Source organism: Calidris pugnax, unplaced genomic scaffold (assembly GCF_001431845.1).
Source record: "Calidris pugnax isolate Ruff unplaced genomic scaffold, ASM143184v1 scaffold18, whole genome shotgun sequence".
NCBI lineage: Eukaryota > Metazoa > Chordata > Aves > Charadriiformes > Scolopacidae > Calidris > Calidris pugnax.
The window spans coordinates 18,708,765-18,726,654 of record NW_015090812.1 but is presented as its reverse complement, the minus strand read 5'-3'; the positions used below and the strand labels follow the sequence as shown (position 1 = coordinate 18,726,654).

Below are 17,890 nucleotides of genomic sequence, written 5' to 3'. Positions count from 1 at the left end.
AGAGCTGGGGTTTTTCAGCCTGGAGAAGAGAAGGCTCCAGGGACACCTTCCGGTATTTACAAGGAAGATAAGGCAGGACTTGTATAGTGATAGCATCGGGGGTAATGGTTCTAAACTGAAAGAGGGTAGATTTAGATGAGCTATTTGGAAGAAATTCTTTACTGTGAGGGAAGTGAGATGCTGGAACAGGTTGCCCAGAAAAGCTGTGGATGCCCCATCCCTGGAGGCATTCAAGGCCAGGCTGGATGGGGCTTTGAGTAATCTGGTCTTTTAGAACGCGTCTCTGCCCATGGCAGGGGGGTTGGATCTACATGATCTTTAAGATATCTTCCATCCCAAACCATGCTATGATTCTGTGATATATAGTACTTAAGGCTGTACTAAAGGTAACGATCTGTTAGTGCACAGCTAGAATATACTTACCACAAGATCATCCATTGACCTTCAAGTTCTTGCTCTTTTTTGAGACTCTGAGCTTGTGTGGCTCAGAGAAGAAATGTCATGGAATCAGGAATCTTGTCATTAAAAGTTGGGTCTTTTCCCAGGTGTGTTTGAGCTCCCTGCCCATATGCACACCAGGAGTCAGGGCCAGGCCCTAGTCCCTTGAGCGTGTTGGCTTCTTGTCCTCAGTCCCAAGGAGGCTGCTCTACTGGTACATTTTTTAGTCACAGGCTGCTGTCTCCACGGAAGTGGAGCCCCATCTTCCAGCTCTCTAGACCTTGAGGACTCTGGTTTGAAGATATCATAATAATGTAAAGTGCTGTTTCTTGGGCATGGATACAGAGAGAGTTTATCCTTGTTGAGAGAGATGAGATGGTTGCAGCTTGTCATGTGATGATATACCATAATATAAATGGGTTCACTGTCAGCTTGTGACTTTGCTCACATGTGCAGCTGTTTGTCTCAGTGACAGTAAACATATCTGGTAATATAAAAAAATAATTCTTTGAGGGTTTCCTTCTGAGTCCTACCTATGCTGCCTGGAATCATTTCTGATTCTAGAAATGGGTTCTCCAAAGGCAGGCCACACTATTCCCTTGGCATCTGTGGTCATTTCACATTTCATCTTGCTTTTTCTGGGCTTTGCTGCATCACAATTAAGTTTGGCTTGAACTACTGTGAAAGCACAGTCTTTTCTCCTTTTTGAAAATTTTGGATGAATTCCTAAAATGTATTTTCAGCCAGGTTATGTAAATTGTTTGTGAGCAGTTGAGATCTTCAGTAAGGAACTACACATTTGACACAAGCAGCAATTTATGAAATATTTTGTCATACATAAGTATGAGGGAGAAATTCACATTTTCCTATATTCTTTCAATAATGAATAATAGCATAGAGCTGGCTTCTGGAAGACATGGTACCATGGATACTTATAATTTGAAATCTTATGTATGTTCTAGTGTTACAAGCTCTCCCGGGACTGGAACTTGCTCTTGGTCATTTGGTAATGAAACTTCCACTTGTAATAGTTAGGGACTTTAGACGATGTTTGAAGTGTTGCTTCTAACTGTTAGTGGTTCATGCAGCTTTCCAAAAGGCAGAGTAAATGTGAGAAGTAAAATGAAAACAAATACTTGTCACTTGAGTTCTTTGTTTTTTGACTGACTAACAATAACAAAATTAACTTCATGTTCAGATATAGTAAAAAGTATCAGGGGAAAAAACCCAGGTATTTGTTTCTGTCAGTGAATTTGCACTTGCATAGCTTTGAAATTAATTGTTTAGTATGCTCATTATTCTTAGAAAAAATGAATATGTTCTCATTATGTTCACTTGGTGAACATATGTATCTTGCAATACATTTAATGTTACTTGCTGTGAGGGAGATTACAACTCTTTTTAAGGGAATTGGGTAGATTAATGGAACAAGGTGGGTCAAATTGCTCTTCACATGCATTTCCTAGCATGCTTAGCCTACCTCTGAATTTTAATTGAGAGAGATATATGTAAAAGAGTTTAGCTGGCGATGCTCTGTGAAGCAACTGGAGTAAAACAGGATATAACCTCTGTACTGCAGAGGCTGGGCTAGGTGAATGTGCTGTATGCTAAAACAAAGTGAATAACACATGGGACTGCATTTTAAGCCCACAATCATAGTCTGTTTGTGAACAGTTGCATTTTCAGTAGCTTTGTGCAGCTGTATGCATGTTGATCTATGGTGAACTTCAGCAGATGTTTTGGGGCTGTTCATAAGAAGCTAGAGAAAGTGTACAGAATCCTTGAAAAGAGCATGATATTACTTTATCTTAATAAGAGGCCCATGCAGTTTTAATATTGCAACCTGCAGCAGAGCCTGAAGAGGGTTTTTCTGGTCCTTATTCTTGCTTTGAATTACTGGTAACAAAGATGAGGATTACTAAGGACTAAACACTCCTAGTGGAACTCATTGGTTTCAGTAGGAGTTCTAGAAACAGAGTAATCTGAACTATTAAATTTTTACCAAATTTCCTGTTTCAAATACCCTGGACACCTTTCAAAGGCTGTTATTTGGGGGGGGCGGGGAGGGGGGGGCAGGGAGGGGGAGTAAAGAAAAAACCTGAAGACTTCAAAGGTTAGTGCTTTAAAGAAAAGCTTTCAAAATTTGGAATAATGTCATATGCTTTACAAAGACAATGCTAGATGAGCAGAACTTTTTGATGACTGCCTTTAAGTTACTGCACTCCCGTCTATGATGTAAATTGTACTGATTTTTTCTTAACACAATCCCCTCTCTGCTTTCCCTCCCCCTGGCTAGTGTTAGAGTGTTCCTAATAAGCATAGCGCTTCCATAACTTTATATTTTATTTTGCTGAATATGCACTTAGTTAAAAATCAGATTTAATTGCAATAGCTTCTTATGATTTCAGCTTAAAACGTGGCTTTATGAGATGGGAATAAAATGGGTGTGACACTTTTAATGAAATGGAATTTCTATACTGGAAATTAATGTTCAATCACCACAGAGCATGTGCCAAGCTTTCTTGATTTACCCCAGAAATGATGTATCAGAAACAGGGCTCCCAACTGCAGAATGTGTCCTATACCAAATGACGGCCTTGAAATAATTTATTTTGGAGTAATGTTAATTCAGATTCTCGATAAATTACTTGCTTTAATATAACATAATGTTTTAAAACTTTTACAGCCTTTTCGTTAATGGATGATGGTTAGAGCTAGTATTTTTTGTGTAGACTTCTTAATCATAGCCTTTAAAGTAGAAGCTAAGCAATAAACACCTAATGAATAGCTTATGGCAGGTTTATTCTCAGAAGCTGTGTTACTGTGTTGGCACAGATCAGCATAACCATTTATTACTAAATTCTAAAAATTTAAAACCTGTGGCTATCACTTGTACATGCTAGTCGTTCTCAATGTGCATTACATACAAGTAGTTTATATCATTTTAGGATACTTGCAACCTAAATCAATATATATTAGTCATAATGAATATGTTCCTTTCTGGAAGAGGATGTATTAGGGAATTAAACCATTCTGTAATATTTTTTTAGCTTAATCTTTGTATTTTAAAAGACATAAAAGAAATCATTGTCATGGGTTATTATTAAAGGAGCTCCTTAAGGCAGTCGTATTTAGGGAATCATCTGCAATGTGCAGTTGTGTTCTGTAGAGCCAGACCACTTGGCTTTCCTCCCAAAGTGAAGTCTTCAAGTTAATCTGTAGAAATAATGGAAGATAGTATAATACTTTGGTGGTGTCTATAATCATCAGTGTTGTGCAAAGCTGCAAACTTTACTATGCATGTTGTGTGGTTGTGCCACAAGTGTGTACTCAACATGGACTGAATTTACTTCTATGTAAGCCCTACTTTTTTCTCCATCAACATAGTACCTAAATAGATATCTACAAAAATACAGCAGTGTTATATGCTGATTTGCAGCCATTAATGATAATGGATATATACCTACTTTATTTCTAATGAATTAAATGTGGCCACTTATGTAAAACACTGAATATATAATTCACAGGTTCCCCATTACTATACAAATAGCATCTTAATGTGAAATCTAAAGTTCATAGTACTCTGAAAAGTGATATATTATGTACCCACATCCCCCATTGGGGAACTTGAGTCTTGCCCTTTCAACATCTGGAGAGATCAAACAACAGCTCATCTGGCAAGAATGAGAATTTATGTAGCAGAATAAGCGTGGGATTGGGACAAGCAAGATCACAGATGCCCAAATAACTCTCTTCACCATTGAGCTCGCCGCCTGGTCAGATGGCCAGTGTGTTTGAGAGATTGGAGGTCTCAGCATTCCTGTCTTGCATGTCCACAGTGGTTAAATTTTGTTTAGCTGGGTGCATATATTAAGCATTAGTTGCAACACTCCCTCTAGAACTGTCTTCTCAGTAATTTTCCATTTACTGGCTGACCTACCTGAATTTACTTGTTAAATTTACGAAGTGTCTGACTAGCCATAAGCTGTAGAAAACCAACCAGGGAACTGAAATGAATAGGAGGAAAACACCTTCACTAATTTTCCTTTCTGACAGTTTAACAGACCCAAAAGCATTTACATTACTTTCCCATTTAGGCAGTTAACTTCTGAGTGGTTCTTAAACACAAGGGACCTCTAGCTAGAGCAGCCACCTTGGTCAGCAGTCCAAGATTTAGGCAGATAGTATATTATTTAGGTAGTGGGAATATAAGCAATTCTTGTATTGTATATGTGATTTAGTGTGTTCTGTGCCAGTTTTATTTCAGATTTAATTCTGGGACATGCTGCGCTACGTAGTCCTTTTGGATTTCTGCAACTGTTGCGCTTGGAGCCATGCTCCTGCTGCAGAATTCCAACAGGAGCAAACATATGGGGATTCTTCCGTCCTTGGCTTGCCCCACCATTTGTTCCACGTTTTAAACCAACTGGTGCTGTACCCAGTGGAGTACATCTGTTACAGTTTATTACTAGAAATTTGCAATTCATTTCAGTTTGCTAAAATAATTATAATATTCATGGCCAAGAGTACTGCATTAAGCAGTTACAAAAGAGAGTAGACAAAATTCTGCTGAAGTGTATGTGTGATTCAGGACCTACTGCCCAGTTTGGGTGATTTGGGCACTCAACAGCCTATCACCAATGAGTCAGATGTGCTCTGACAGTTGAGTTTGATCATCTTGAGAAATTAAAGTAGCAACTGAGATGCTGTAAGTGACATCCCTTATGTGAATGTCCCTGCTCCGTTTTAATTAAAAATGAAATAAATTAGCATAAACCACCACTTAATCCATTTGGTTGCCACATCTTGCCTGAGGTACTCAGCTGGGGAACAACCAGAAATGGAGCAGAGTCTTTACTGCTGGAATTGCAGAGGCACATCTGATAGCACCCTCTAACTCTTCCTGAAAGTCAACAGCATGTAGGCTGTTAAACAGTCTATAGCTTTTTGAATGTTGTAACCCACTTTTTTTGTCTCTGTGTCCTTCAGGCAAACTGGGAGTTACTGTATTGGGCTATGTTGTTATTTGCAGGTAGAATTTTCAAGTAGGTGAGATTTCTTTTTTTGTGGGAAAAGTGGATTACTGATCAGTCCACAGTAAGTGTTAAGTAGTTGATTAGAAAGCGACCCCTGTGCATTTAAAAAAAAAATACCAAAAATTGCCATAAATATCGCCACAATAAAATCTTAATACAACAGATTACTTTTTCATCATTATTACTAAATCAAGCAGACTTTCAAAATAAGGAAACATCCTGATATAATATTCATAACCCCATCATGCTCATCATGTTCAGTCTTCATTTCTGTAAGTCATTCTCGTACATCTTTGATGTATAGTAACAGAATAAGCACACCCTATTCACCACAGTGCAGAAGTAGAGTGCTAAAGTAATTTTTTTAAAAGGAAAACTTACAAAATCAATTCCAGGGGTTATAACCAACAATATGTCTGTTTTGGTTCTCCATCACAGACCCAAGTCTAGATCGGTTGCTCCCACGCTGTTCACACTTGCCCCTTGAATTAAATGAGGTCAGTTTTGCTACGGAAACCTGTCATTTGCCTGATTTGAAAAAGAGCTTGGGTTCCAAAAAGCTGATTTAATTTTTCAAGTTATACTATGAAAGATATTACAAATTTTATTCTGCCCATGTTGTCAGAACCACTACTGTCACTTAAAAGTACAGCTGTGTTCCCAAGATTTGTTTGTGTCCTTGCATTGTAAGGGAAATGAAGTTAACTCATCATCTCACTAGGCACAGAAGCAGATTTCTCTGAAGGGGAAGTTGGAATTTATACTGAAATGGTGAAACATCCAGAAATAACTGAGATCCTTTAAAATATTTTTGCTTGTTTTGCTTTACAAGTGTTACTTGGAGGGATATAATGAAGCAGAATTACGTGTTTCTATATGCTGTACATAACAAACATCCGGGAATGGAAACGATTATCGTGGCCACTAAATATAATTCTGTTCTCAAGCAGTCCTAGAAATGTCTTTAAATACTCAAAACCTAAGTGGTGTGGACAATACAAATCTAAACAAATTCATATGAAGTTGGGCTACAATGTTGAGTAATCGTGTTTTGTTTTTACATAGCAGTGTAAGCTAGTTTAAGAGGCTTTGAACTATTTTTTAAATTTTATCTATATTTTAATTTTTTCTGTTCTTTTTCTACAGAACATTTTGGCTCTAAATCCTCGAAAACAGATACATGCAACTCTTCATTCAACTGCAGCAAAGAAACAAGTCAAGAAGCAATGGAAGAGGAATTCTGACAAAAGCTGTTCAGTAAGTGCATGTTTATTATTGCATCTGGAACGTGCAATAAATCATTGAGGCTGAAATCTCAGTTGTGTGAGAAATTCAAATTTGAGTTTCCTGTGTTGTTCAGTAGCTGAATTTGGCTCCTAGTTCTGTTCCTGTAGATACAAAGCTACTTTGTGATCAGCTGTTTACTTTTCAGAACCTATAACCTGCCATACCTTTTTCCTTTTTGGTGATTTAGTAAGTCTTTGCTGCAACTTTTTCCCCTTTTATTACGGAGTCTGATCTGTCTCAAGTATCAAAGGGCTCCCTCCTCACCACCTCCCGAGCCTGGCAGAGTCACTTGCTCTCCTGGGTAGCCAGTGTCAGCTGCCTCTTCTGTGCCCTGCAGAGCTGCTGCCCACTTGCTCCTTTTCTTTCTGTTTTCCAAGAGTAATGCTGGGTAGAGCAGCACTTCACTACCCCTTTGAGACTTTTAAAAGTAATTTTATTTCAGGACAGAAATAGGGGAACCCATCATTTGTACCTATTTTATATACATGTGTATATATAGACCTACCTATATATGTACTATATATACATGACCATATGCATATAAGTTATATATAAATACGTAAAACTTAGATTAAAACATGGCTCTGGATTTTAAATTTTGTGCCTTGTATTTTTCAGGAAACAGGTGGGTTTAGAATAAATATTTTTTTCAGTATAAACTGTGTCTGTATTCTTCAGTATTTCTGCCATTAGATATCATCATTTTCTCTCCAGGTATTTAGATTCCTTGTCTCAGTGTGATATTTGACTAATCCTATCAGACTTTGTTGTCTCTTTGATCTCTCATCTGATTAGAAGGTTTGTAGTGTTTTTACTGTCGTCTTACAGAGTCTCTTAGATAATCCTCTAAATTCAGAAGTCTTTTAGGTAGAGTGCTACTTCTTCATCAGCAAAATATTTCCAGTATGGGTACAATATTATGGTGGCTTTTCATAGTGTTACCAAAACATCTTCTCTCACTAAGTAGGAAAATTTACTTTGATAGCTGATACTCATTAAAAAACCAAACCCAAACAACAAAATACAAAACAAAAATGCCACAAACTTCCTCAGTTTCTCAAAATGATGAAATTCAGTATGACCATCAAATATTTGCTGAGTGCAGCAACCGAGGGTATCCTAAGCATTTTCACCATACTCTGTTGCAGTTTCCCATTTTATAGCATTGATTATAAGCATCTCTCTGTTACTATAACTGATATTCCTGTTTTCTTATTTTATTTATTGCCTTAGATAATGTTATAATAACTGGAAACTAACGTACATGAAAAGCTTCTGTTTGTGAACAGAGATGATTATTTTGCAATGTCTGATGCAGTTATTGCCCACAACTGTCTGTTCCTGCTGCACAGGTAGTTGAGCCGCTCAGCAAGCGGCTCCTGGACAGCTGCAGTTTACATCATTATGTCTTCAGGCGACCTGTAATCAATACTGGGCTGTAAACTCCTCTGTTTTCAGGAGGTGTTTGTTAGGAAGCTCAGGTATCCATGCAGCAGGGCCTCAGACCTCATTAGCTGTTCCAATTTAAATTATCTGGTTAGTTAGAATTCAAACTATAGCACGGTTGTGTTAACACACATTTTCTAAAGCTTCTAGGCTTTAAGATTGCTCTTGGTTATCTCTGAACTTTCCTCCATATCAGCCTTGTTTGACTTTTGTATTCTGTTTATTCATAAAATGTTTGATATTTGAAGGTTTTGCTGTTAATTGTGGAAGTGCATAGCTTTCTAGAAAATCTCTCCCTTCCTACATTCCTGCTTTTAGCTGTGTGTGCATACCTCGTGGTGTCTCAAATGTTCTTGGATCCCCAAGGCCTGAGCTTCTTGGGCTGTGCAAACAGCACCAATTTTGGGTTCATGGCTACCTTGCATGCCTTGGCTGGATTTTCATTTGAAAGAAATTCTGAACGTTGTAAAATATTGCAGGAAGATGTTTTGTCATAGGTTTACAATCTAAACTTGGGTTTATAGTTCTATGTTACTGCATGGAGATCCATGCAGTTATCAGGACCCTGAACTGACAGAGATCTACTCATGTGTTGCAATTTACAGGGTCAAAGATTAGAGATAAGCAAATAGGTATATCTGTGCACCTTCATCACAGATATTTCTTATACTGGATAGTATGAATTATTTGGTAGAAATGTCACATTATTTAGTTTGCAAGTCATTATAAGAATTGTAAAAAGCTTGAAAAAACTGTAAAGGGCTAGTCCTTTTTTTTTTTTTTTGGCCAGTAATGGTCCTAGTTTTAAGAACTGTCAAATTTTTCTTTACTCAGAAATATGTAGCTTTACTTTTAGTGTGCAAGTTTTACCACACAGCTTACTATTCTGGCAGAAAAACTAAAAAAAATAAAACCTAAACATTAGTGTGGTATCCCATTACATAAAAGGCATTTGGAAAAATGAGAGACTTTTTTACATTCTCCAGATCATTGTTGTTGATAATAAACAAAGAAAACAAAATCCTTTCTTAAAATAAGAAAACTAATGTAGGAAATGGAACATTGAGCACAAGTTTCTGTTATGGTACAAGCAGCCCTTGCAGTTATGTTTAGGTCTGCGAATGAACTGGTCAAGCTGTATTTGAAGTCCATAGGAACTATACTTGTTTGCATTTCCTTAAAATTTGAATTTGGCTTTTAGCTTTGGATTCTTATAAAGCTGTACTGATGCTGCCTTTGCAGAATTATTGTTAGAGGGAAGGTGGGAGTATGAAAATACAAAACTAATTAAATTAACAGCCCTCAAAACTCTGAACAAAAGCTGCATCTGCTGAGGCATGCACACAGTGACTTTGTAATGTCTAATACACTTCCAGATGGCAGACTTACATATTTCCTCAGAATAATTATACAAGTGAAATTTTAACTCCTAGCCTGCTCTGAGGCACTTTGGGTTGCCCACTAAATGAGTGCTGAAGTGGAAACTGAATGTCAATATCTTTCCTCAACACTGGAAAAGCATTCTTGTGAAGAAAGGTTCAGTTATGCTTTCCATGAGTGCTATTGTTTATTTACTGTGTTAGCAACAAAAGTTTGCTGTAAAAATGATTTATAGCTGCAATGTCAGTTGGCTTTCCTTCAGAAATTTTAACTCATATTTAGATCAAACTAGGTAAACTCTTTATTGCTGAGTCAATAGCAATAGTCAATAGGTTAGTTGTAAACCTAAGAATTAACACTACGTTCTTCCAAGTCATGCTGAAACGTGATATAAACAGATGCCACTGGTTGGTCTGGGGATATAAAGCTTTCTGTTGGTCAGAAATGTAGAAGAGTTTTGTGATGGCTATACTAATCGTAAATCTTGGAGAAGAAAGCAGAATTTAGATGACATTAGATCATTAATTTACAGGTAAAAGTAAAACAATGAACTGTGGATGCTGTAAGGACTTGTTTTGATTTCAGGGTTTTCCTAGGTAGTTCAGGATTTTTAAACATCTGATTTATGTTTTTATTTATTGTTTCCAACGTTATAATTCTATTTCTGTATGTATTTTATGCTTGCTGACATTTAAATCACAGAATAGATGGGCATGCATTGTGTGCATTTGTGTTACACCCAGCACACTAAATTTCCTTGCTTTATGAATAGGGTTTCTAGGCATTATAGGGTAAGTTCTGCTTTTACGTTACACACATGCAGGTTTGTTGTTTTAATGACATTAATTATCACAATTTTTATAAATTCATTTGTCACTGGAGAATTCAATGCGATATTGTAGTCCAGCCTTTTTTTGTAATTAAACCTTGGAGGTACCTATTAAGGATAGGTGAGAAGATGATACAAACCAACCTATGTATTCAGACTTTCTTCAGATTCTGCATTTAGAAATAATAGTAATAATTGCTCCAGATGGAAGAGTTGGAAGTATTTCAATGAGACGAGAAAGGTGAAAAGGAAATAGGGTTTAAATTGGTTTGTAGTTAATTGCCATAGCCTGTAACAGTATTGATTTTCTGGCAGTTGTAGCATTGTTCTTTGTCCTTAGGTTTGCTAAGCCTGATCAGCATTGTGCAATAAGAGCCTTGAACAAAATCATTTTTAAGCTCAGCTGTTTTTTGCAGGGACATCACTTTTGGGCAAGAGTCTTTAGCTGTTCTTTGTAGCCATAAGAAAGAGCCAAATTCCTTGCCTTGTCTTTATCTGTGCAACATTAAGGTGCAACTACCAGATTGCTGCGTGCTAATGGTGGAGAGCGGGATCTGCAGTTCATTGCAAGATACAACAGATCATGTTGTTCTTTAAATTTTGAGGACAAGGTTGCTCCCTTAAAAACAGTAGTAATAAGAGTTTGCTAAAACTTCAAGCTGCTTTTTACTTATTTCTGTGGTTGTTGCTGCTATATATCAACATGTATAGAAATGAATTCTTATTTAAAAAAGAGGTTTGTAAGGAAATCTTAGTGTGCAAGCTTGCATAGAAAAACCTGTAAATAAGATGATTCTTTCTCAGCTATAATCTGTTACTCTAAGTCTTGCTTTCCAGTGAGATGAAAAAATGTCACATGAATTTTGTGCCCAATCATGTATCACAGTTACAGAATAATCAAGTTAGCAGTTCACAAATAACTGATGGAGCAAAAATAGGGCAAATTGCAAACAAATAGATATGAAACCCAGTTCACCCGAGGTCTGAAATCAGGAACCTTAATGAATAAATGCTTTTTCAGTGAATAATTTAGCCATTCCTAGACATGTATTGGTGAAAGATTATATATTTATAAATAAAAAATAATCCCAAATATTGTAAAATAGAGAACACTCATTAAAGGAAATCAACTCAATTATCTTTATAATCTAAACGTATAGTTTACCTTTGCAAATATTTATTTTTGTCTTCATTGCATATGAATATGCAAGTTTAGCTCTTTTCTGAATGAATATACAATGGCAGATGTCTCTCTAATCGCTGCTCTATTCAAACATTAATTGGTAGAACATATGTAGAATTCTACTAGTCTGAATAGGTATAGGATAGCAGCAGTCTTTTTAATCACATCACTATTCAACCACTAATTGGTGTGATGATTAAGGGACATTAGAGGGAGCACTTTGACATCTGATTCTTTGAACTGATGTCTGCTCAGACTGCACTGTATTCATCGTGGCCAGACTGATTTCTTAAATAAAACGCTCTGATTCCCAAATGTGGAAAATATTGCATTAGGATCTATTGAGGTGATTAGGGAATTTGAGAATGATTTTTATTTAACTAGTGATTGACTGTATATGCACAAACTATTCATATGAATAATACATGGGTTACTGAGTATCAGAAAGAGCTGAGAAGTAACATCAAGAGATTTTTCTCTTTTCGCATAGTGTCAATAATTAAATATTAATACACATTTTAAAATGTACCAGTTAAATCATTTAGCAGTCAAATTCCTACTCATGCATTTTTTAGATTAACTAATTACTCTGCATTTTCTCGTATTGATACCATATGCTGACATTTATAACTGTTTCACTCGATATTGCTTATACTTGCTTTAAGAAATGCATATTATACTGCTTGAATTTTCTGTTTTATTTTAGTTTCAATGTCTTAAGCTATTTTCATTAGAATATCTTGATAGCTCTTAACTTGCCTGACTGCTATAAATTAGTGTGTTTATGCACATTTTCTGTGTATCAAATAGCAAATACTATCTGATGGCAAATTATGCAAAATCCTTTTTTAGTCCTCTGCAAAAGGTTCCTTCTTACCTTGTGGACCTCCTGGGCTGCTGTGCAAAAACCTCGTCTGACCTCTTAACTTCCTCTGTTCAGAGTTCTTCAGGTTTGGTGTCCTTCAGGTTTGATGTTGGATAATTCCTCTTCTTATAGAGCAGCACTCACGAAGGATTTTTAGTTCCAGGTGTAACTATTTCAAAAATGAAGCGTCTCAGAGTTGCAAATTGTTTGGTTTTACACATATATGCATGACAAAATGAAAAATGCTTGTCTGCTGTGAATGCTGAATTCTAGGTAAGCCTGATCAACTCATTCACCTTCACATTAAAGTTAAGCAGATCAGAGTAGAGATAGGACCAATCTTCACTCTTAACTTTCATCTTCTGCTTAGCCTTATATTGTTTTAGATGTTGATTTCTATACATGACTTCCCTGTGGTTATTGGATGGAGATAAAGGTGCCTTCTTGTGTTGGTGTATTGGAAAACAGAATAAATAACAAGAAGACTAGTTTATCTTTTTTCAGCCTCTCTACTCCCACTTTTTCTTTCTTTTGTAAACTGTTACCTATACTGAAACCTATACTGCTTTTTTGCTCTTCCCTTTCTTCTCCTAGACTTTCTTCTTTTATAGCAAAAGCCCCATGTCCATTCTGTTTAGAAATCTATATAATTAAAAAAGAGCATGAGCTTTAGGTTGAGAAATTTTTAAGTGCATCATGTCTTTAAGTGCATGAACATTGTTTCTTGGAGAAACCTGTGCCATTATTAGCCTCTTAGTAATTACTCACTTCAGATCTATTTATATTGTCTAAGTCCTTGAAGACATCTGCTTGCTAGAAGTAAAGGAGCTGAGACACCAATTTCAGTGTGAAGGAAGTATGATAGCTTGCTGAATGCTGTATTGAGCAGGGCTGGTAGCACTATCCAATATTAAGTTGCACTGACGTGTTCATTACAATACCATGGTTGTAGTTTGTCTACAACCTTGCCATATATTTGGACAAAAATTTTCTGAGTGCCAGTCCCATCAATTCTTTTATGCATATTAAAAAATTAGTCATATATGCGTATCACAAAGAAATCACTTGATTTAAGTATGAATGAACAGGTCTGGCAGAATGGCTTGGTTTTGATCTTTTAACCAATACTGATAGCATTATATTACAAAAAAACCCACTAGCGTCCTCATGCTTTGAAGCAAGGCTATGTAACAGGCTGGGGATTGAAAAGATATGTTGATATCAGTTTCTGTTGCATTTTTATCACAATGTACAGTCCTCGGGTGGAGAGCAGTTAACTGCCTCATCACTCACTGTTCCTTTGCTTACAATATATTCAGTATTGTTTGCTTACAGTAGTGTCCTGGTTTCAGGAACTCTTAAATTTTTGGTGGTGCTTTTCAGGAATGATTTGAGACTTTCATAAAGATTTTTTGTTGTTTTCTCAACTGATATATTGTTTGAACATAGTGTTGAAAATAAACACAGTATCCCATCCAGTATTGATATCAGAAATAATGTTTTGGGGATTCTTCAGTCTGCAAATGTGCTAGGTACTCCTTGGTACAAGAGCCTTCCTTATAGTGTGTACGCTTCAAATTGATGAAATGGGAACTGGTGGGTGTTCCAGTCTCTAGAGTGGTGATGTTGCCATGTCGAAGTGTATTCCCTCGTAGTCTTTCTGGCTGTGTACCTGTTCCAGCTGTCTTCAGAAAGCTACGTGTATGTGTTTTCTGTAGTCACTTCTTCCATCTCCAGTCAGTCCTGTTTCTTCAGCAAGTATCTGGAACAATCACTCAGCAAAACTGTTTGTTCCCCTCTGATACTGAGAACAACAACCAACTGTTGCTTATTTGGTAGCTAAAATGGTAGAGGTTTTCTTTTGTAGAGCTAAGATCCTGGACGTGTATTCTGTTTGAAAATTATCAAATTGCGATTAATGTATTTTTGTATTTTCCTCTAAAAAAATAAGTTGAAGATTTCTTATTCAAGTACCAGGTAAGAGGAACGTTATTAACATTGTTAAATCAAGTAATCAAATTAAGAAGTATCCAAATGACTACCTATATAGTTGCCTTAGAAGGATATGTACTATTCAGGAAAGACAAACATAAAGGCAAAGCGTTTTATGTTAGCAATGCAACAGATGGTAAAAAGATAGCAAGGGTAAATCACTTTTGGGAAGGGCAGTAAACTCGTTTCTAGTGCGCTGAGAATATGCTATTGAGTCTCCACACAGAAGGTTTAAATTTGGCTGTGGCTGTAAGTAGAAATCAATCTAATCATAGAATCACAAAAATGTAGGTTTCAGAGGGTTAGTGAGAGAATTTTTGTATTGGGACAGAATGAAATATAGCTAGATATTTCTTGACAGATATTTGTAGAACCCACTTCTAAAGGTGTATGATGTTGGAAACTTCTTGTTCTTGTTAGTGTTTAATCAATGCAGCAGCAAGTTTTTCCTAAAATATACTATATTTCATTTGTTGGAGATCAAATTGTCATCATGTCCTTCTTTTCCTAGTTGCAGAACAATTGATGATTGTTTCCTTCAACTCTTTGCTGATCGTATTTTCTGAAACTGTTATTTTGTTACTTTTCTTTAGATTTTCATTTTCTGCATCTTTCTCTAATCAGGATGATGAAAAAATTACACAGTTTTTCATCTGGGACCTAGCTAGCACTGAGTAGAATGAAATAATTTCTTTGCCTCACACAATGAACTGTCCCACAATGTGTTGTTCCTTCTGCAAGAGCCTTGGGTTGTTTCGTATTCAATTTATGCCTTCAATGCTGACCCTTCAGTTTGGCTTGATTTTTAAATTATTATCTTGCCTTTTAAAACGTTTAGTGTCTCTTCATTCCCTGTTTACCTTTGGCCTTGAATTTAGCGAATGGGGGAAGTCATAGAATAATCACACAATACAATGTTAATCAAGCTTTTTTTTTTTTAGTTAATTTAATATAAATTCTACAGAAGAATTGCCAACATTTATTTTATTTTTTTATAAGACAAACTCAGAAGTTAGGAAAACTATTTAGATCTCTGAACTGAAGAGCCTGCAGACGTGAATTTTGTGGAGATTGTTATTAATTTGAATATGCAAAAGTGATTTGGAATTTGCATCCCAACTTGTAAAGAAGAACCTCAGACTGAACGGAAAACAACTTCAGAAAGACTATTTGGAGTATGAGGATAACCCTTAAGGAATTGAAAAAAAATAATGGGATTGATGGGCAAAGCAGGGAGTACAGAAGGAAAAGTGAGAACTTTCAAAAGTCAAGTTGAGTCACACCTGGCGAAAGGAATTAAAACAAATAGTAAAAGGTTATTCAGCTATATAAAACAAATAGTAAAAGGTTCTTAAGCTACCTAAATTAAAAGAAATAAAAGAACAAGGAAAGCCAGTGTGAAGATAGGATTAAACATCCTAGGTATTGTCTAAAATCTTTGTAAGTTGTTGTAGTTTCAGTAAAATGGGAGTAAATCAAGAGGTGACGAATGGGCAGACAAGTGCAGAAGTGGAAATTAACCCAGGAAATTAATAGACCAGAAGGAAAACTTGGAGGGTTTAATCTCTGAAGTCAAAGGGACAGAAAATATGTCCATAAAAGTATCACAGAAAAATTGCCATGTGAAATTGCAGGTATAAGAGTAAAGCAAGCTGTATATTATGGTACATGATTAAAGAATAGCTGATGCAGTTTCTGTGTATTAAACGATGGAGAATTGATGGGCAACTATACTCTCATATCAGCAGCATGCAAAACTTTGAAAACCAATTTTGAAGCAAAGATTTATTAAACATGTTAAGGTAAATATAAGATGGAATACTGGAGGATATTAGGGGTAGATCATGACACACTGACAAGGTTGGGTTGTTGAGGTTTTTTTGCCAATTAATAATGAAGTATCATTCTGCTTAGATTAGAATAGTAACGTGAACAAGGGACTGGCTAGAAAGGAAATGAGAGTGAGTAGTGCTTGAAAAAGAGCTTCCGGGCTTTGAACAGAGCTTGTTGAAGGATCAGTCTTCAGATTCATACCATTTAATATTTTCATTAATGAGCTCGACATAAATATTAGGAGCATGTTACAAGAAAGTCGACAGGCACTGTCAATACAGAGGGAACTAGAACATCATAAAGAACTATGTGATGCTGAAGTTTAGAATAAAAAAATAGATAAGAATAAATTTAATAGTGCAATTAGGAGGCTGTACAGCCAAGGGCTGAGGATAAGAATGACTAGGAGCTTACTGGTTGGAATTAAGAGAGAGATGATTTAGAAATACCAGCTCATCAGAGGGTGCTGATTCCATCAACTGGATGAAAAAATCCGTATGTGAACTGAATGTGAAAGCAAGAGAGTAACTTTGATCATCCAAGTTGTCACTTCAGGTCTCCTGCATACTTTAATGTTTTGGACCACAGGTATCTGACATAGCATGCTCAGTTATTCAATAGACTTCTGTGCCGATTGCTACCTGTTTAAAGGGGATATTCATAGTATGTAGAATAAATTGCTTTTAAATCACTTCACATACCATACTGATGAGTGTCATTGAAATGTTTACAGGGAAAAGTAGTTGTGCCTTCAAGTAAGGTTTTGAATAGTGTGCAGTAAATAAGGCTACACACAAAGCACAAATGTTGAAAGGCTATTGATTAGGTGAGCACTCTGCTCTGTCTTCTGAGTCAGGCAGCACTTCTATGTAAAATGGCATATGATCATATAATTCAAACTGCTGTTTTACTGCATACGCATCAAGGGACCGCATCAAGTTTTGAAACAGCAAACTTTTTTAGGCATTTTTGAATATAAGTGGTTGACTTTGCAATGCCTGTGTTTTATGGTGGGCTGTATCATCTACAGGTTCTGCTGTGTTCTCCAACTAACTCTACGTACCCTTACTTCGGCCTTTAATTTCTACAAATATTACTGTGGGAATGAGGTTACAAAACTGGGATTGTGAACCTGAATATTAGTTTCTGTCCTTTGTTTACCTATGTGGATCATTTGTGGTGTCTCTTTACTACGTAACAATGTGTAGCTGACATGCAGACTGATGCTGTTAAATGTATTTTTAAGGTATGTGGTCTGATGCACATTCTTTTCACTTGCTACTGATACTCTCCTATGCAGACATCAAATTGCTTTGAGGCTGATTTAGGTATATGAAAAAGTTCCCAGGTAATAACATTGATTTTGATGCCCTTCAGAAAGATACTTGTTAACTGAATGTCTTCTCCATTCTGTAGGGCTTCATCACAGGTTGCTCCTTACCTAAATGATGTACTTATCTTTTGCTTTAGCATTTCTATTTCTTGACTCCCCATCCACAATTCCTGGTATCCTAAGTGTTTTAGTCCCTTTAACAAGCATTATTTCCATCCCAAAATTAAAAAGAACTTTCTTTCTCAGAAGTTGCAATTGGCTGTTGGAA

General features: G+C 36.3%; 1 protein-coding gene across 1 annotated transcript in view; it reads left to right on the top strand.

Moving 5' to 3' along the window:
• Positions 1-17,890, top strand: part of DPYD (dihydropyrimidine dehydrogenase) — a 369,255-nt gene that overhangs the window by 14,763 nt on the left and 336,602 nt on the right. Inside the window, exon 2 of the mRNA XM_014939498.1 lies at positions 6,621-6,731. Coding sequence (XP_014794984.1) covers positions 6,621-6,731 — 111 coding nt within the window. The remainder of the gene's footprint in view (positions 1-6,620; positions 6,732-17,890) is intronic.